Below are 20,508 nucleotides of genomic sequence, written 5' to 3'. Positions count from 1 at the left end.
AAATATATTTTATTTTAATTAAAAATGTAACGTAGTGTCATCATATCATTATCCAGTCACTTGATATGCAATAAAAACCAAATGATTAACTTTTTATATAGATATAAAAAAATATATAAAAATCATTTCAAAGCGCACCATTTCTGCAGCCTTACAAAATAATTGTCTGAACACTAAGTTAGCATCCAAACCATGTGGCTTTCCCTTTAAACAATACAAATCCTCCATATATGAAATAAAAAAAAAATGAAGTGTTCCATTACAAAATCTACAAGGAATACTGTAGATTGCTAAATACAATACACTTCAAAATTAAAAGTGCTTCAAATAGTTCTCCACCCTACATTATTAAAAAAAAGGAAGTAAATAATTAGACCAAACTAAATTTACCAACAGAATCCCTACTTTTCATACTGCTACTACTACCACCAGCAGGATGTTTTGACACGACTTTCCCACTTGTGCAGCCCAACCTTGTATTTTTATTGTTATGCAGTTCTCATATATGACTGGATATAAGAGATTTCTAATACTGGCAACAGAAGTTGGAATGCATCCTGGATATACGACGCACTGTTTGAGGCCTGAAAAGGAAAGAATTTACAACATTTAGATTTTTGTTTTGCACTCTCTTTACCAACATTTTTTAAATTACTTGAAGACTTCATAAAAAGGCTTGCCTTATTTCAAATAGTATAAAGTACAAGAAAAATAAATATGGCTTTATATTTTCCTATTTAGTTACAATGCCATTTATTGTGAAATACAGTTACCTGTACACCAAAATATGTAGTATTACTGGGAAGCCACTATTCTTGCATACAAATTTAATAAGAAACACAAATATGAATGTAGTTATCAGCCGAGATAACAATGAAACAGTTGTCAGCAAAGTGATTGGTGCTTACTGAAATAGAGGTCTTAAAAAACTAATTTCATCTAGCAAATTCCAATAGATACTTGTCATTTTTATTTAAAGTACATGTATGGTAGTTCCAAAATAATATTTTTTTAACTGATCATTACTTTTTAAATCTAAAAATAGACATTAAGAGAAGTAACAATTTAAGCACCACAAAAGCACTAACCTCTAGAAAAATGCCAGTAATCAGTGGATTAAGAACATCTCCTTTTTCATGTGTCTGAAAAATTAAGAGAAAAATGGTTAGGTATCAAAAACAAAGAAAGCAGCACACTACTGAAACTATTTTTTATGAAAACAAATAACAAATGGAATGGTGTTAAATTATAAAAATTAGTATACAAAAGTAGTGATACCAAGCCAGGATTTGTATTAGGAAATTTGCCACTTCTTTTGTAAAATCGGGTCCTCATAGTGTCTTGCTATGGGTGTGTTCATTCATAATTTTTCAATATTGTATTGCAGTCCCATAAAGCAACATGTGCTGGTGCATGTGGTTAATAGTTCTGAATGACAAAGCCCATGATTCCAAAAAGCAGCCTTCAAGTTAGGCTAAAAGTTGGATCCAATGGTATCCAAGCATGTGATGTGGGAATGGTGACATGACACCCAGAAACATTTTGAGAATATTTATTTGCATTATGAGTAATTTGTATTATTCCTCCAAAAAACTTCTGTTTGCTTTAACATACAATGCAACATAGTTGTAACTGATCTAACAGTTAATGGAATGTCAAGATTACATATTCCAAAACAAAGTTAAGGGATTATATAAGAAATACAAAAACCTTTTATCAATTAGTTGAAGGTACCATATGCCAAACATTGTAAAATTCTGCATCAGTTGCTACACATTACTATCTTTCAACAACATAATAAGAAAGTACACAATAAGGAGGCCAGCATCTTCAGATGCATATCTATGGTTTATTTAACATAAATAATCACTTTTCTAAATATTAACAGAATTACAACATGCTGACATAGCAATTCTTTTGAATAAATTTGTTAAACCCTTTTAATTATAATGACTCCAAGGAAGGGCACTGCATTCACTTCATACATGACATTTACATTCTAGTCATGTTTGTGAACTTCTTTTCACAATGAGACATAACTTTGTTGGATATGTGCAGTTGAATAATATTTTGCTTATCAGAATAATGTCCTCTTATGTGGAATATTGTCTGTCCACCTTAAAAGGATTCTGCACTTTAATATAAAACATATAGTAAGCAGAATGTTTAATAAACACTACCAAAATAAATAGCAAAATAGTTTTAAATCTGACAATCTAAAAACACAAGAATTTTTGAAGTCTCTTTTACAAAGCAGAACTTATCTGTACTAGACTCTAAAGATGCCTTGACTGAGTCTTCCAAACCTTCCCTCATAAAAGCTGTACACCTATTGGGTGTTTCAGGCATGAAATGTTGCAGCTTTAACCTGTGGTTTACAGACATTCCCTTTGTATTAGCTACCAGGTGAGTTTCAGAAGTATGCATTTTTATCTGTTTCAACCTTATAAACTCCCTGCTTAATATTCCATACTAGACATTAAGCCCATTACAATAACAGGCGCTAGAACAGTATTGCATAAACATTAGCAGGAACAGTCTATATTAAATGGCAAGGGACCTTGACCTCATTCTGTTTGTTGTCTTAATTTTTTTGTTAAAAATATTTTTGCAAGAAGAAAATTGAAACGTATATGACAATACAGTAAGTATAATTAATATTGCCTTAGTGTAAAACTTTAACACAATCTGTAATACACAATATCTGAAATATATATTAGGAAAATGTTTTTATTTTTTTACCTCAGGAAATTTTTCAATAAAATTTCATTATAGACAACATTTTTTGTAAACACTCTTGTTCAGGACCACCTACAACTTTGACAACAACATCTGTAAAAGTTCTAACTCTTGATAATGCAACATATAACGGACGGTGGCTGAATACTGGTTCTGGCAAGTAAATGGCAACTTTTTCTAAGGTTTGCCCTTGAGCTTTATTAATTGTTACGCAAAGGCTAATGTAACTGGAAATTGTCGCCTTCTTATGGTAAAGGGTAAATTAGTAGAGGATAGAGCCAAATCAATGCGGGGAATATTCCGACGCTCATTTTCTTTTTTACAATCAATCTATTTGCTTGTATTTTTCTTTGTCTTTCAGCCTTTCTTTTGTTGATGTTTACTTGCTGAGCTGACCGTTCTTCCAGGAGATGTTGCTTATATACGATTTGAGTGTCTGTGTCTTTTGTCCTACTTGACATTTTCTTTTTTTTTGGGTGGCATGTTGTTAGTAGATAGTTAGTTAACATGCACGGGGCAGTATGTGTGGCGTCTCCCCAGCAACGGATTTTATGCGCGGCCGCGACTACCCAATCAGCACTCTCCCCAGCAATGATGTCCTTTATTTGCTTATCATGCGCGGCCGCGGCTACGCCATTCACTGTGTGCTCAGCTTCCAGTGTGTGTGCGTCCACGATGCCGGTCGTGCATGTCGCACCGAGCCACTTCACCAAAAGACACACACGGACACCTGGACGCACACAGGGGTTTTATTAAAGAGGATTAAATTAGGTGCCAAAAATGTAATGTGTTAGATGTGCAGTTTTTAGTATCACCAAAATATGACACACAGTATTGAACAGTAAATCGAACTTAATGCCTGAAATAAGGCTGAAAATAAAAGTACCATTAGAACTTCTAAAAAATGTTCACTTTAAGAAGCAGCAGTGTTAGTCTTGCTAAAAGTAACTGTTTCTAACTGTATTTATAAAGGGAAAACATAAATTAAAAGGAGTACATAAGTTAGCATTTATATTTTATTATGTTGTACTACATCTACTTACCCCTACTACAGTTAAAGAGGATGTAAACTTCTTTGACAGCACTGAGACTTCCTTGCATAAAATCATAGTCATTCTGAAAAAAGAAGCATGAAGTGAAGATCATCACATACATAATGCCATTATTTAAAATTTAAAGTTTCTGTCCGTTTATTGGCATTAGAAAGTAAACATTTCCTTAAGCACACTACAGATCTGAAAATATGCATTTCTTTAATTAAAAAAGTAGGTGCTAACAATAACGGTGTTGCAGCAAAAAAAAAAACAAAAGCAATTACCCATAACTGATTAATTAACATGGAACTGCCTGAAGAGTGTAAAAAACAGTATATGTTACTACAAAGAAAAGCATAATTCAACACTCACAGATCGAAGTTTAGAAATATATTAATGTCAAACTGACTTTATGACAATTGTGTATAAATTGAAGTTAATACAAACTCATTTAAATTTTGGTTAAATGTTCTTGCATTTCAAATGAAAGATAAAGAAATATCTAGCATAAATGCGCATATAAAAGTTCAATGTGATACTTAACGATCAAACATAATACTTCATTATGTAGGATGGAAATAAAAATATTACAAATGTCATACATTAAGATATTAATCCATTTTATCAAGTGTTGGATGGATGAACACACTGTGCTGCATAATTATACTTTTAAATTAATTAATCTATTAATAACTCTTAGTTCTACAAATCTAACACATGAAATGTTTACTATTGTATATGCTGGCAACATTTCTTACTGTGAGAGAATCTTGGCCTGTTGCAACACTGTTTCCTTTTCCTCCTGACTATGAAGGACGAGTTCTGCTATTTTGTGGAATTGCTCTATTGCTCTGGCTGTTAATTCTGCCAAGCTTCTAATTGCAGATGCATGAATTTCCTGTAATTAATAATTAGCAACAGGTATGAAAAGAAAAACAACATTAGCATGTCAGTGTATATATTTCTTTCATTCAAAATTTATTAACTCCATGTGTATCTTATTATATACTAGCAAAATACCCGTGCTTCGCAGCGGAGAAGTAGTGTGTTAAAGAAGTTGTGAAAAAGAAAAGGAAACATTTTAAAAATAACTTAACATGATTATCAATGTAATTGTTTTGTGACTGTTATGAGTGTTGCTGTCATCAAGGATTTGATTATCATTATTTCTTTCAATCAGGTTCGTATTTGGAGGATGTGTTGTGTTTAAGTTACATTCCGTGTTTGTCTAGTCTATCCCTGACCAACTCATCTTCGTTTTCAACCGTTGTAAAGATAACAGGTTTCATTCATCGAAGTGATCACCACCCAAATCAGTACTCGTGAATCTAAGATGTTGAACAGGCATTCCCGGTATTAAGTTGTGGATTTACCTGCGAATATTTAGCGGCAGTGTGTCTATGAACGTAATTTAAACTTAAGCTTTACACCTTGCTTTCCTATTGATATGTCTACAAAGGCTTGTTCAGCGTCAGAGGGTTGTTCCTGTCCTACTGCATCAATAAACAGCTCGTCTTCCTCTTTATCTGAGACATCACACACTGCATGCACGGGTTTACCTTTCCCAGTCCTGCAAACTTTAGTGAAGTTCTTCAATTCACCACATTTTTTACACCGTCTTCCTTTAGCTGGACATTGACTTTTTCCATCGTGCGGTTTGTTTCCACAGTAGGTGAACTTATGAATATGCGTGTATGTCTCAGTTGCTTCATATTCTATTGCTGCCGTCTCAACTGTGTAATGCATTTTTTGTTAAACGCTCTTTGGAGCTCTTGCTTGTTCTTTGCATGCATGCTCACAGTCAGTTCACGTGAGCCGCTCGGAGTACATGCATCGAAGGTTCTCAGCTGTGCTTGTGTTATCTCATGCGATCTTGTGATGTCCACGGCTTTATCTAATGTTAGCTAAGACCCGGCACTTAAAAGTTTCTCTTGCACTTTTGCCGAGTTTGTGCCAAACACTATTCTATCCCTGACCATCTCATCATTGTTTGCATAAACATAGTCCTTCACCCGCGAATATTTAGCGGCAGCGTGTCTATTGGATTGCTGCTAATGGACGGCCTTATATGGGCAGGCACTCAATTACGTGGGAGGCGTGATGATGGGGGATGCAACTCCGCCTCACATGGCGACAAGCTGCAGGCTATGGCCATATATATGTACGTAAGTAGGATCCAGTTATGACCGTTACACGTAGAATTTCGAAATGAAACCTGCTTAACTTTTGTAGTAAAGTAAGCTGTAAAAAAATGAGACTGCCAAATTTCAGCCTTCTACCTACACGGGAAGTTGGAGAATTAGTGATGAGTGAGTGAGTGAGGGCAGCACAGTAGTGCAGTGGTAACAATACTGCCTCTAAGCAAGGACACCAGGGTTTGTGTTCAAGGGCCTCCCTGTGTGGAGTTTGCATGTTCTCCTCGTGTCTGCATGAGTTTTCTCCAGGATGCTCCGGTTTCCTCCCAAAGTCAAAAGACATGCTGGTTAGGTGATCGATCTGGCGATCTTCAATTGACACTAGTGTGGGGTTAGGGTGTGAGTGTGTGTGTGTGTGTGATGGACTGGCGCCCTGCTCAGGCTTTGTTCCTGCCTTGCGCCTTAATGCTAGCTGGGATAGGCTTTAGCAGACCCACATGACCCTGTTCAGGACAAAGCGGGTTACAAAATGACTATTGCAAAAAATATTTTCCAACTTGATCATACCACAAGGCAGTATTCAAACCTATTCAGCTAATAATACCTTTTATTTATATAGCACCTTTCCCATGCTCAAGGCACTCAAACCTACACTTGTAATACAGCATAATATTTGCCTACATCAATTTAAATAAAAGGAATAATGTGTTTGTGGCATATTTGTTACTGGCTAAGCTAAACACAGTTGTGTTCTTACATGAAATGTTATGAGGCAAAATTGTCTTAAAACTGTAAAATGATGAAAAAAAGAGGGTTACCTTGCGTTACATAACAGGAAAACAATGTTAACAGGTATACACAGTAATAAAAAAAAAAAAAAAGTCAAAAAATAACTATAACAATTTCCCAATATATTTTACTCTCCATTATTCTGTTTTATAATAGTATTTGTATTGCTGCTACTGCCAAGGAACATAAGTTACCAAGCACCTTGTTAATTATTATATTGCTAATTTATTACTCTTAAATTTCTGCTCTTATTTTTAAATGTTCATTTCAACTAACTGTAATTTATTAACTGGTTAGTTTACCTCAGTAACGCATCTTGCTTTCTCTTCCTCTTCTCTTTGTGTATTAATGTCAGACATCCAGTCTTCTACTCTTTTTCTTGCCTGCAGAGTGTAAGTCATGAATGTTTTGATTATACTAACAAAATAATTAGCAAAATACATAATACCACTACACAAACACAATTACTAAGATTCTAACATACTGTATTTCATTTTCCTTAAAGTTAACAAAACTTTTTTTTTCTTCAATCTATAAAACATTACTTTGGTAAGCAGGTAAGAAATATTTCCATTTGACACATTTTATTTAAAGTTAAGCCTTCAGTTTAAAGAACACTACTTGATGAATTCTTCTTTAATATTAACAAATTTTTGGATTTGGATAATACAAATTTAATTCAAAACACTTCATTTAAATTGATAAGCTTTAAAACAAAGTTTTATAAAAAGGTATGAAGATTTTGTATCAATTAAAGTTATTCAAAAATTAAAACAGGTGGCACTTTTTAAGCTGAAAATTAAATGATTTTTGGAACTGTGCCGGTTCTCATCTGCCTTCAGTATAAAGTAAATTATAATGAAAAAATTCAGAAGTGAGCATCAGTAGGCCTTGTACCCTAGGAACCAAGTTACTATTCTAGAACATTTCAGTAATTATTCACTGCTCTGATGCCGATCTTTCTGATCATAAAATAAGCCATTATGATAGCAACTGATGAGAAGAATTCATTGTAGAATTATGGCATTCGAGGGTTCCTCTTGAGTGACTCTCTCTTGCACGATCTGGCTCAAAAACTAATCAGCACATCATCATCATGTAACAGGCTTGAGTTTCAAGTTTGGCATTTTTCTGTCCTGCTGTTTTAGTTCTAGACCATCCTCAAGAAACTGAGGCACACAGACACACACACACACACACACAACTATCAAGATATCGATGGTTTTGGTATAAGGGGACCCTAAAATGTTGAGATCTGTTGAAAACCGGCAATCAAAATTTTTGACGAATCAAATGCTTTCGTTGCTTCCCCATAGAGTATAGGTTTATTTGGGGGTTGGGTGATGTGGTGAGCCAAAACAAAAAATGCAAAAAGATAACTGTTTTAATATCAGTTTTTTTATGGATTCTGCAATGTTATTTAATAATATTCTATTTTTTAAAGAATAAGTTGCAAATTATAAAAAAAAAATAAAATCAATATTCTAGGTGTTGGATATTTTGAAAGAGGTAAAAAGATCATCAAAATGATGACACTGTTAGAGCATGCTGAAAAGGTCAATCCACCATAAAGTTGCATCAGGACCTACAGGACATGAACTTTCATTGCCTTGGTTAGATGGGTGGTGGAAAAACTGATTAGACATTGTAAAATGTGGTATACAGCTTTTCTTTCTGTTGATACAAATTTATAAATTTATCTTTTAACTTGGCCGATTTATCCTGTCAAAAGAGGTTTTGTCATCTTTGTAGATGGTGTGCTGTGAAAGTAAGTCAGGTAACTTTAATTAACTTTAACAGTGTTGCCAAACAATTACATTATCTTCCAGTTTAAATGTGAAATACCCCCCAAATCATTTACACTTTTTGTGCTGGGACCCTTAAACAGACTTCTTTTGCCTTACCACCATATTTCAGATTACTCAAGGAGATACATATTAATTACATGTTTTTATTTATTTATTAAGTTGGCTTAGTCAAGGAACTAAATTATTTATGACAGCTTTATCAGGTATATTTTGATAAGACCAGAAACCTCATTTATAAAACATTTTTTTTAATTAGACTGTGAAAATATGCTCATGGCAAAAAAAAAAAATCACATTTATACCACCTTGCATATACACATTTCTATGTAATGTCCTCTTTATAAATTATAATCCACTTATGTGTATATGTAAACATGCCTGGAATGATGCCCTGAAATGTCCATATATGGAGCATGCCAATCAACCTCATGCGTAATCACGATGCTGCAGAATTTCATTGAATGGTAGAGAAGCTTCCCTCCTGATGCACAGAGGCCCTGCCATCCTAAATTCAAAAGAATTTGGCTGTGCTCCGCAACCAAGAACAGATGAAGAAGAACAAACACAGCTTAATAGTGGCTCTCCTCTGCATTCTATGGGGCAGGGAAAGGCACCAGCATCTGAGTGGGTAGCCACCATTACCTGGCACACATAATGAAATGATTCCCATAACAATGAATAATACAGGCCATATAAAAAAACTGATGGCTGAGCAAATTTGCTTACTAATAAGTACCATCACATCTGGCAAATCTACTTTGCCTCAAAATAAACGAATTACGGGTTAACCCAAGCCACAGCCTGGGTTTGTCGTCAGCCTCTTTCTGCTACTTGTGCATTAATGAAATGTCACTGCTCATGTTTAACAAAAGCAGCCTCGTTCTTGATTTTACCTTTTTTTATTGGCAAAAACATGCTATGTTTTATGAATGTGCACCCATACCATACCCATACCACACCATATAAAAACTGAATGTAGAACCTTGCTGATCAGTTAATTGCTTCCAGAAAAGCAGATATGATGGAGTGAAGCTTTGCCGAGATACTCCTGACCTGTAGGCCAGTTCCTTGAGAAGTGTTAACAGGAAACAATATAAAATTGATGACAAATAATTAAAAATGTTCTTCACTTCAAAAACACAACATTGGCCATCTTAAAAGGTAATTAAAATACAGTCTGTGCATTACATTACACCTCAAAAGTGATGAATACGTCTGTCATATCAGTGCACATTACAACAGCTTGGTGACACATATTACTATGCGTGTTGACTTGTCATTTAGTTGGTTTGATCAAGGGTATCTTCATTTCCTAGTTTCTCTGAAGTGTTGCGTACACATGAGTAAGAGTTGCCATTAATATACATGTTTACCCGCTAAGTTTTCTTTTATGAATCCTGATCATCAAAGGTGACTGTGTGCAGAGGGTGCAGACCTATAAATATCTGGGAGTGCAGCTGGATGACAAATTGGACTGGACTGCCAATACTGATGCTCTATGTAAGAAAGCTCAGAGCAGACTATACTTTCTGAGAAGGTTGGCATCCTTCAACATCTGCAGTAAGATGCTGCAGATGTTCTACCAGACGGTTGTGGCGAGTGCCCTCTTCTACGCGGTGGTGTGCTGGGGTGGCAGCATAAACATGAAAGACACCTCACGCCTGGACATACTTGTTAAGAAGGCAGGCTCTATTGTAGGATTAAAGTTGGACAGTTTAACATCTGTGGCAGAGCGACGGGCACTAAGCAAACTCCTGTCAATCATGAAGAATCCACTGCATCCACTTAACAGGATCATCTCCAGGCAGAGGAGTAGCTTCAGTGACAGACTTTTGTCACTGTCCTGTTCCACTGACAGACTGAGGAGATCGTTCCTCCCCCACACTATGCGACTCTTCAATTCCACCCGGGGGAGTAAATGCAAACACTAATTTTATTTTAATTCTTTTCATTTTTATTACTATTTAATTTAATATTGTTTCTTTGTATCAGTATACTGCTGCTGGATTATGTGAATTTCCCCTTGGGATTAATAAAGTATCTATCTATATTTTTGCATGGGAAGTTGTGTGTGAGTATTTTGAGCCTTTATTTGTGCCTATACAAGCTTAATAAATAAGGTTCCAGAAATCCGTAATACATATCTGTCCTGCGAGTCTGTATTCTTGTTTTTTATGTTTCTGCAGCTGTATACATTTAAACTTCCCCATGGGATTAATCAACTTTATCCAATCTAATATATTAAAACAGAAAAATATAAAAACCCTTAATTTCAAAGACATGTAGAGGGGTGGACCTGCAATTTGACTATAGATGTAACTTAATTCAATTAAAAACAAAAATAAAACTTTTTTTGCAAAAAGGGGAATCATGAAAAACTTTACATTTATTTACATAAATTTCACTTAAAAGTTAAAAAAGAAAATAAATTAATACACATACCTGAACAAGTTTGTCTGCAGTCACCATTAATTTCATTTCTGCCATGGCAGCTGTCACTTCTTTTACAAACTCTTCACCGTCATCATCTTTAAACAAAAAAAATGCAGTTTTTAAAATTTCAGGTTTATTTTTTTCTGCAAAGTTTAATAAGAATTTTCACTTAATTACAAGGATGTTTTATGTAAAATCTAGTCAAAGGTTTACAACATTCTTTTCAAACACCATTTTCACATTCTGAATTTGGGTACACATTTTCTTATTTTCATGTCAATGCATCTTGGCAGCAAAGAGGGTATTAACTACTTTAGCATCATATTTTGAAAATGTTAACCCATCATTTAAGTAATTTTTTTTTCAAAGCTTCCATCTTTAAAAGTTATCATTACATCCTGCCCAGTATGGTTACTGCAGTATGCTTATGTGTCAAAGATGCTTCAGGGCACAGTGTTAGTAACATGGTTTCTCTGTCATATTTGAAGCTGCATATATCAGGTTTTTGAGAGAACTTCCAGCTTTACACTCACACATGCCCTTACTGGCGGGGGGGATTGGGGGGTGGCAGGGAATAGGTCGGGATTAGAGCAACTGGTTGTAACCCCTCAGCTGATTCAAATTTCATGATGAACTGTGATTACCGATTATATCTATTCTAATAATTGTTTTCCTCTCCACTTTAAATTTACAGTGATCTATCATGTTTTAATATACACACACATACACTGCTCAAATAAATTAAAGGAACACTTTTTAATCAGAGTATAGCATCAAGTCAGTGAAACTTCTGGGATATTGATCTGGTCAGTTAAGTATCAGAAGGGGTTGTTAATCAGTGTCAGCTGCTTTGGTGTTAATGAAATTAACAACAGGTGCACTAGAGGGGCAACAATGAGACGACCCCCAAAACAGGAATGGTTTAACATTTTTCCCTCATCTTTTCTGACTCTTTTTTTCACTAGTTTTGCATTTGACTATGGTCAGTGTCATAACTGGTAGCATGAGGCAATACCTGGACCCCACAGAGGTTGCACAGGTAGTCCAACTTCTCCAGGATGGCACATCAATATGTGCCATTGCCAGAAGGTTTGCTGTGTCTCCCAGAACAGTCTCAAGGGCATGGAGGAGATTCCAGGAGACAGGCAGTTACGCCATGAGAGCTGGACAGGTCCGTAGAAGGTCCTTAACCATCAGCAGGACTGGTATCTGCTCCATTGGGCAAGGAGGAACAGGAGGAGCACTGCCAGAGCCTACAGAATGACCTCCAGCAGGCCACTGGTGTGAATGTCTCTGACCTAACAATCAGAAACAGACTTTATGAGGGTGGCCCGAGGACCTGATGTCACCTAGTGGGCCCTGTGCTCACTGCCCGCACGGTGCTTGATTGGCATTTGTCATAGAATACCAGAATTGGCAGGTCCACCACTGGTTAATTATTTATTTGAAAGAATGGCATAATGGCTAAAGCACTGGACTTTAAACCTGAAGTTTGGCAGTTCAGTTTCCACCTATAAACTGTGAATGGTTGAAACATATGCTAATCTTTTACATCACCTGGGGTAATTGTTACTTTTTTGCATTAAGATACTTCTTCTAAGTATATAGAAGAGTCTAAGATCCCTATTAATTTACTTACCAATGCACTCCTCCTCTTCCTCATCAAATTCAATCAATGAAAAGGATTTTTTGATCAATTCCAACTCTTCTTTTAACTTGGCCAGTTCCTCTCCAGACAATGTTGTAAACACAGATTTCACCTGAAAAAACAAATTCTCTGAATGTATAGTGCAATTCTGTCCTGTTTACTACTTGTCATAAAAGTAAACTTTTAAAATCATACAACCCATTTGTTTGTAACTGTAAAAATGTGTTATAATGCAAGAACAAAGAAACACAGTCTTAATATTTGGGCTTATTGACTTTTGGTTGTATTTTCTACTATATAAACATAAACTATGAGAATATACAATATGTCTAAAAATAAAATGAGTGTGGTTTGGAGCCGAGCGTTGAAGTGTTACATTAAAAATGATGAGATGAAATACGAGGTATATTTTGCAACTAAAAATGTATTCTGTGACACAGTAGTATAATGCTATTTGAAAGTTTTTAGGAAAGCATTTGTGTCATTTATCAAACTGTATTTATAAAGTCTAAATTTACATAGTATTGCATTTGGCACTTTGATTATTATAAAGGCCAACATAGTAGCACAAATTTAGCACTGCTGCCTTACAGAAGACTAGGTATGCACATTCACATGTCTTCATTTACCTGGATCCTTCTAGCAAAGCCCCAGTCCCACTCTGTCAATTTGTCCAATTATTTGCATATATCTGAAAAGGTGTGAAGATAATGGTGCCTACTCTAAATTCACCTAGTGTGAATAACTGAGAATATGTGCATAAGCATTCCCTATTATAAGCCAGTACCCAGGCCATAAGTGTTCTGGTTTATGAAGAGAGAATGAAACTGGACAATATATAGTATCAGAATGAACCGTTTTTAACCACTGTGTCATGCAGGACTCCACAGATTCAAATATACAGTAGTTCAAAAAATGTCTATGATACTTAAGAAAAACCTGAAGATATGAGGACTTAAAAAAAAGATAACTGATTTAGATGCACAAAAATGATATCACTTATAGGACATAAATATATATTTAGCAAGGTAACAATAAATATTAAAAACAGAAGGGCCTGGCAGGTCCATATACAGAGCATACCATATCACAATCTCCAGTTAATCTACTGTATATTAATCGTTTTGTACCCAAGTCCAAAGATTGTCTTCAAATGAAAAATCACAAAAAAAGAAGAGCATATGAACTGTAGAAATGAATACATGTAAATGGTTAGTCTTCTATAGACAAAATAGTAAAAAGAAAAAGTAATTCAATAGTTAAATCCTAAAATATAAAGAAACACAAAGCTATACATATACCAAAAAGAATCTGCAAAAAATATCAGTAAATGATTACCTTTGCTGCACTTTCACTAGAAAGAATTTCCAGAGCTTCAAGGTGAGAAAGCCCCTGAAACTCATCAAATAGCATCCCATAGTGTGCCTTCCTAGTAGTATCAGTATCGACCAGCTGTGATGTTTGTTGCTCTTCTCTCTCTTTAGCTTCTCTTAAAACCTACATAAAATTATAAAAATTCCAACAAGCATATAAATATGTTAACTATAAACCAGTAATTCTGGAAATGCTTTAAAATTTATTTCTGTTTTACTCATATAGTCCTGTACCTCAGACAAAGTAGATGTTCTAAGCATTAGTCCTTTGGTTTTCTTAAATCCTGGATCGCCTTCTGCAATGACATCCATTGTTTTTTTTCCAATAAACTCCAATGCATCAAGACCACCACTTAGAACTGTTTTTCCCTGGAACAATGTAAAAATTACATGTATGATGAATGTTATTCTAAAATTTTCCAGATATCCTGTAAATTTGTAAGAGTATTAAGTATTACAGGTTAAATAACCAATATTTATGTAACAATATACCACAATTAAATTGGTATACAGGTTCCAGATCCCTAAACCGAAACGGCAAAGTCCAAAAATGCAACAAAATCAGAAATGTAAGTCCCTGTGAAGCTTACAGCAACAAGAAGCAGCTACTCTTGATCAACAATCTGAGGAACTGGAGGGTGGGAGAGTGGGTGGTACCCTTGAAGCATCCAGTGCCACCAGGATAAGGCACGATTAACGATGCAAGATGGGGTACTCCCTGAAGCAACAAATGCCACTAAGCAATGAAACACAGTCAATGAGATTTGTCCACAGTGACGTGACATGATAACACCTGCATTCAAAAGTAATGTGTGACACTATTAAAATTGCAGATGTTTTGTTCGCTAATGGAATGTCACTGCTTACAGTTAACAAAAGCAGCTACATTCTCACTAGTTGCTTTTATTGCAATACAAGTGCAGTAAAGTGCTCTACTTGCATTAGGAAAAATGGATACTGCTGTAAATTGCCCTTTAATGCATGCAAAAACAAGTTACATTTTATGTATGTAAACCCAGACCATACAAAAACTGAATGTAGTGACTCACTGGTTGATTAATGACTTCCGGCACAGTGGACGTGATGGAGTGAAGTTTGGTGTATATATTCTGACCTGTTAGCTAGTTCCCTGAGAAATTATAGGTGGTAGCCAATAAAAACATATGGGAAAACACAAAAGAAAAGTTCTTCAGTGCAAATATGCAGCATTGGCCCTCTTTGAAGGGAACTAAAATACAATCTTTACATTATATTCCTTCCCTTTGAAGTTTAATCTGCTTGGAATGCCAACAAATATAACAGGCTTGGTGACATAAACTATTATATGTGCGAGTTTTCATTAAGCTGGTTTAGCTGCATTTCTCTACTTCATCAAGGATGTCCAGAAGATATCTTATTATGTATATGCCAATATTCCAATATCTGAAATCCAAAATGCTTGTGGTCTCAGGCATTTCGGAAATGCATACTGTACTCAAAGCATATGAAAGATACCACACTATAACAAGGGGAACAGTCCCGTTCTTCCATGTCTTTTAATTGTGAAAAGTATTCTTTAACATTGAAGCTTTTCAAAAAAATCATGTTGTGAAATGATACAGCAATTTTTTTAGATGAATTGCCACATTGAGATTGGTGGAGGAACTTAAAACTCAAAGAATGAATATAGCAGTTATAGGACGGGGCTGGCCGTGCACGGCTTATGCTCAGTCCACCATTCTGACAGTTGGGATTTGACTTCTTCTACCAGCTCAATACTAGATTGTGTGTCTAAATTAATCCCCATGTTCTGTCTGTCTCTCATTTAGCAAACACAGTGGTATAGCACTGAATGCAATGTAAAATTTATAAAGAATACAGATGACTACATTTCAAAATTACTTTACTTGTCCTACGACATTGCTTCACTAATTACTAATAAAAAAATCGGTATCCTCAATACCCTCTGCAAGTAAAAAGATATTGGATTGGATGTAAAAAGTGATGTAAATCGTCAAAACTATTTAAATACAATCTGCCTGAAACATTTTTTGGTACTGATGCAAGAGATTAAAAAAAAAAAAGTGACACTTTTTTTGTAATAAATATACAAACTGCCTGTGAATATAATTACAAGTGATATTCTTTATGCTCGGGAAAAAAAATGATTGTTGTGTCTTTTTCTTCAATATCTCCATTGTTAACAAATTTGCACTCTGACTGAATTTTAAAATATTTAGTTTTATTTACTAAATCAGAAACAAAAGCCAATTTTGAACTTCAGCATCATTATAAAAAGAAAACATCACAAAAATAAGACCTTCTAAAGGAAAAAATAAATTCAATTTTGAACTGATAATGCATTGCAAAGAAAATTAACATAATGAGACCTCTGAATTTTCTCTTTCTAGTAAAATGAATTTTGTCGAATGATTTAACTCACTGTGCTTTGAACCACATTTGTCAATGAGGAAAACATTCCAATGGCACCACCAATATGAGAGGTGTTACTAGATGACTTATCATTGGCTGCATCACCTGTTGTTGAAAGAACTGAAAGAAAAAATAAATAAATAAAACAAACAAAACAGACTTTAATGAAAGTAACTTTCCTACTTTTTAAGAAATACACATAAATTAGATCAACATTTAGTTATTCCATGCACAAAGTAGGGACATTGGTCATTTTTTATCTTTTGGCAGCATCTCACCATCGACGGTTTCTTCTTTCTTCAATTCACCAGAGATATCTGTTGGAGAAGGTATCCCAAGAGAGGATTCTGCCTTCTCTATGGCATGAGAGATTCCCTGACCTTTATGGGAATAAAAATATTTAAGTAAATCTTAGGTACATACGACAGATACATTTAAGGCAGCATAGGATCCACAGATACAGCTATATTATAATTGTAAATAGCTTGTGACAAAATTTATTTTTCACTGCACCTTTTATTAAAAAAAAAAAAAAAAAAAACAAAAAAAAACAGAATGCTTGCATTTAAATTGCTGTTGTAAAAGTTATTATGTACATAATTTTTCTATATGTCAACAGGAAACTAAAAAAGTTATACATCACTTCATACCTATAAATTTATTTAATGGTAAAATAAAAACAAAAAAATAAAGTTAAATAGAACTTACCAACAGTAGCTACAGTTGCTGTAGCAGATGTTATCAGAGACTTGCCCCAGCTACCCCAGTATCCCCAGCCACCTTGATAATTTTCAGAAGGTCTGTGTTTCTAAAAATGAATTGATTGAATAAAATATATTTCTTCAAATATCTTCTCTTTATGAAAACATGAAATTAAAAACTCTCAGCCACTACTAGAAAGTACATGGGATGAGTAACATATAAAACAAATAATTCTGGGGTATTTCTTTAACTTTCAACAACCTCTTAGTAGAATACAAGGCTGTTGAGCACAGCAGCCCATCCCAAACGCGATGAGCACAAAGCAGGAACCATCTTAAACTGTTTGGCCATTTTTAAGAAATGCTTAACATTATAAACCTAAAAAATAATATTGAGAATTTTGTGAGTATATTTCTTTTATTTAATATACCCTGAATTACTTCTGCTGACTTTAATATCATAATATTTCCTCAAAAATATTAAGAGAAAAGGATTTTGTGAGGCAGACTTTGAAAAGATAACTTGCAATTTTGTTATCATGGGATTTCAAAATAAACTACTGGGGATATAACATTTTCACTTTTATTTGGAGAAAAAAAAGTAGCAAAGGTGGTACCTCCCCCTCAGAATTAACAGCACTCTGAGGAAGAGGTTGGGCAGTTTTAGATACCTTGGTGTCCACATCACGGAGGACCTGACCTAGTCCAAGCACACAGACACCTTGGTAAAGAAGGCCCAACAGTGTTTATCATCACCACAGACAGCTCAGGAATTTTAGGCTACTGTCCCTGATACTAATGAACTTCTACTTGCAGAGGGGACTGGGCGGTCCCTTGGTCTGGAATCCCTACAGATTTTATTTTATTTCTCCAGCCATCTGGAGTTTTTTTTTTCTGTCCACCCTGGCCATCGGACCTTACTTATTCTATGTTAATTAATTTTGACTTATTTTTATTTTTTATTGTGTCTTCTATTTTTCTATTCTTCATTTTGTAAAGCACTTTGAGCTACATTTTTTTTGTATGAAAATGTGCTATATAAATAAATGTTGTTGTTGTTACTTATCTACAATCAAAAAAGTATTCTGACAGGAATTATCACTGACTGATTGCATAACATACAACAGGACCACAAAACTCTACACAGAGTGGAGGAGTCAGCTAAATGTATCCCTTACTGCACACTCTCTAACTTGAATGACCTCTATAACAAGCAATGTTGGACCAGGGCACAGAAAACTATCAAAGATAGCAGCCATTCTGATAGACTGACGAGGAGCTTCTTTCCACAATACAGTCACATCTTAAATGAGGAAAGTGTTAAGAACTACATGAAATTAATTCTCTCGTGTTATTATTTATTACATATTTTTATTATTTTAATACAATGCACACAACTGCTGACTTTTAACTTAATTTTTTTTCTGAAATGTATAAAGAATGTATTATTGTCCTTTTATATTTTACTTAATGCAGAGTCTCAAGAGTTTAGCAACTAAGCATTTCACAGCATACTATACTGTGTGCATAATTACTGTGAATTTCCTCTTGGGATTAATAAAGTATCTATCTATCTATCTAATTATAGGTGGCAAATAGCACTTGATTTGAATTTCCAGTTTGTTCATATCACAACTGCTGGAAATGCCTAAAATCTAATCAGCTCTACACTTAAGCATCATTCACAACAGCTTTGTCAAAAGAAATCTGAGCTAGACTGGATCAAGACTTATGGAGCATGTAGCCATCCTGAAAGACACATCCTGACAGACAGACATAAATTTTCCTTTCCTTCTTTCTGAATCATGATTAGTAAGTCCCTAAAAAAAAAAATCAAAGAAAAAAATTTGGGTGCAATTTTTAACCATGACTCATGATGATTTTTTGCAGTGGCTTAGGGCGAAGTAAAGGCTCTGAGGCTAAGGATGTCCACCTTTATCAGGAAGGTTGCCAGTTCTAATCCACGTTACTGCCAAAGGGGATCCTACTCTGCTAAGCACTTGAGTAAGGCCCTTAAACCTGCAATTGTTCCAATGGCTGACCTTACGCTCAGACCCCAAAAGGTATGCAAAAACTAACAAATTCCTAATACAAGAAATTGTATAAGGTGAAATAATGAAAAAAAAAACAAGTCCTACAATAAAAAAAAACTTTAATGGATGGATGGATGGATTAGGAATGAGTACATTTGAGAGTCAGCTCAGGTTGGGCGGTTTGGATACAAAGTCAGAGAGGCGAGATTGCTTTGGTTTGGATATGTGCAGAGGAGAGATGCTGGGTATATTGGGAGAAGGGTGCTAAAAATAGAGCTGCCAGGCAAGAGGAATATAAGAAGGTTTATGGATGTGGTGAGAGAGATGATAGGTGTAACAGAGCAAGATGCAGAGGACAGGAAGATATGAAAAAAGATGATCTGCTGTGGTAACCCCTAACAGGTGCAGCTGAAAGATGAAGTTTAAAAAAACTTTAATGTATTATACAACAAATATTACTGTATAGTTACATAGCAATTTAGAAATGGAATGGAAAAATGGTATTTAGTTTCAGATCTGCAAATATCATATTACAATTTCTTTACATATACCATCATTCATTTCAGAAATGTTGCTCCTAATAAACCACATATTCGTACATGATACTAAAATAAAAACCATCATTTTAACGTTAGTACCTGTCCAGCATCTGTGTCCTTGTCCTTTCCTTGGGATGCTTCTTCCGACTCCGTGGATGACTTACTTTCAGGCCTTTTCCTCGTCATTGTAACAGAAGTCGCTTCACCCTTGTCTGAGGCATCACGTTTAAATTCCTCACTGGCATCACTAACTGCATCAGTGAACGGCGACTCCTTAAAGTCATCATCAGTTTCTAGAAAGTCTCGTTGATTCTCAGTGTCGGACATCCTTGCGCATTTTACTGTTAAGTCTTTATGAAAAATGAGACAGTAGAACAACTATTACTGTATTATTATTATTATTCAGAATCTATACAACTACAGCACTGGTTTAACTTGAGGAAAAGGTGATTGTAGTTTAAATATTGGAAAAACAAATGTAGTTCTGTCACATGGCAGTACCCAATTGTACGTAGTATTTATAGTAAACACTGAAAGCTGTTAGCTGCATAGGATTTAATTTAACAATAATTTTCTGTCCACGTCACAACATGCCAGCTGATATCGTTAAATAAAATCAACGTAAAATTTCTAACCATTCCTTACCTGCAGAATACATTAAATTGCTATTACTATAGATGTTTTTCCTGTCTTCTGTAAATGTACAGTTTGACAGGAAAACTAAATAAATGAAGACTGACCCTTGCCTTGTATGCCAGACAGTCCTTGTTTATATTCTCGTTCCCAGCTGCTCGTAAACCTTGACTCCACCAGCCACGTCACTTCTGCCCCTCTCACTTTTGAAATATGTTCACGCTTGCTTTG

At 35.0% G+C, this 20,508-nt stretch overlaps 1 protein-coding gene across 3 annotated transcripts; it reads right to left on the bottom strand.

Annotated features, from left to right (window-relative positions):
• Positions 1 to 417: 417 nt before the first annotated feature.
• fam114a2 (family with sequence similarity 114 member A2) lies at positions 418 to 20,499 on the bottom strand. 3 transcript variants are annotated; one of them, XM_039776246.1, is made up of 14 exons: positions 20,391 to 20,499; positions 19,744 to 19,994; positions 17,080 to 17,179; positions 16,650 to 16,751; positions 16,382 to 16,491; positions 14,194 to 14,328; positions 13,925 to 14,083; positions 12,578 to 12,698; positions 10,948 to 11,033; positions 7,000 to 7,080; positions 4,532 to 4,671; positions 3,783 to 3,855; positions 1,089 to 1,142; positions 418 to 584 (listed from the first exon to the last, which is right to left on the bottom strand). In XM_039776246.1, exons 2-14 carry the CDS (start codon positions 19,969 to 19,971, stop codon positions 489 to 491), a joined length of 1,485 nt encoding a protein of 494 aa, XP_039632180.1. In that variant the 5' UTR covers positions 19,972 to 19,994; positions 20,391 to 20,499; the 3' UTR covers positions 418 to 488. The 3 variants fall into 3 exon arrangements, with proteins under 3 accessions (XP_039632180.1, XP_039632178.1, XP_039632177.1); XM_039776244.1 differs by having other exon boundaries at positions 20,385 to 20,482; XM_039776243.1 differs by lacking the exon at positions 20,391 to 20,499 and adding an exon at positions 20,290 to 20,378.
• Between the last annotated feature and the right edge of the window lie 9 nt (positions 20,500 to 20,508).

Source organism: Polypterus senegalus, chromosome 13, assembly GCF_016835505.1.
Source record: "Polypterus senegalus isolate Bchr_013 chromosome 13, ASM1683550v1, whole genome shotgun sequence".
Classification (NCBI taxonomy): domain Eukaryota; kingdom Metazoa; phylum Chordata; class Cladistia; order Polypteriformes; family Polypteridae; genus Polypterus; species Polypterus senegalus.
This window is presented reverse-complemented; position numbering and strand designations above follow the sequence as displayed.

What these genes read in the sequence shown, in the direction of transcription:
- fam114a2 (XM_039776243.1), bottom strand. An exon ending in AGCAACTGTAGCTACTGTTG is followed by an intron (nt 16,752 to 17,079) that starts GTAAGTTCTATT and finishes ATTCCCATAAAG; the next exon opens with GTCAGGGAATCTCTCATGCC. An exon ending in GAAAGAAGAAACCGTCGATG is followed by an intron (nt 16,492 to 16,649) that starts GTGAGATGCTGC and finishes TTTTTCTTTCAG; the next exon opens with TTCTTTCAACAACAGGTGAT.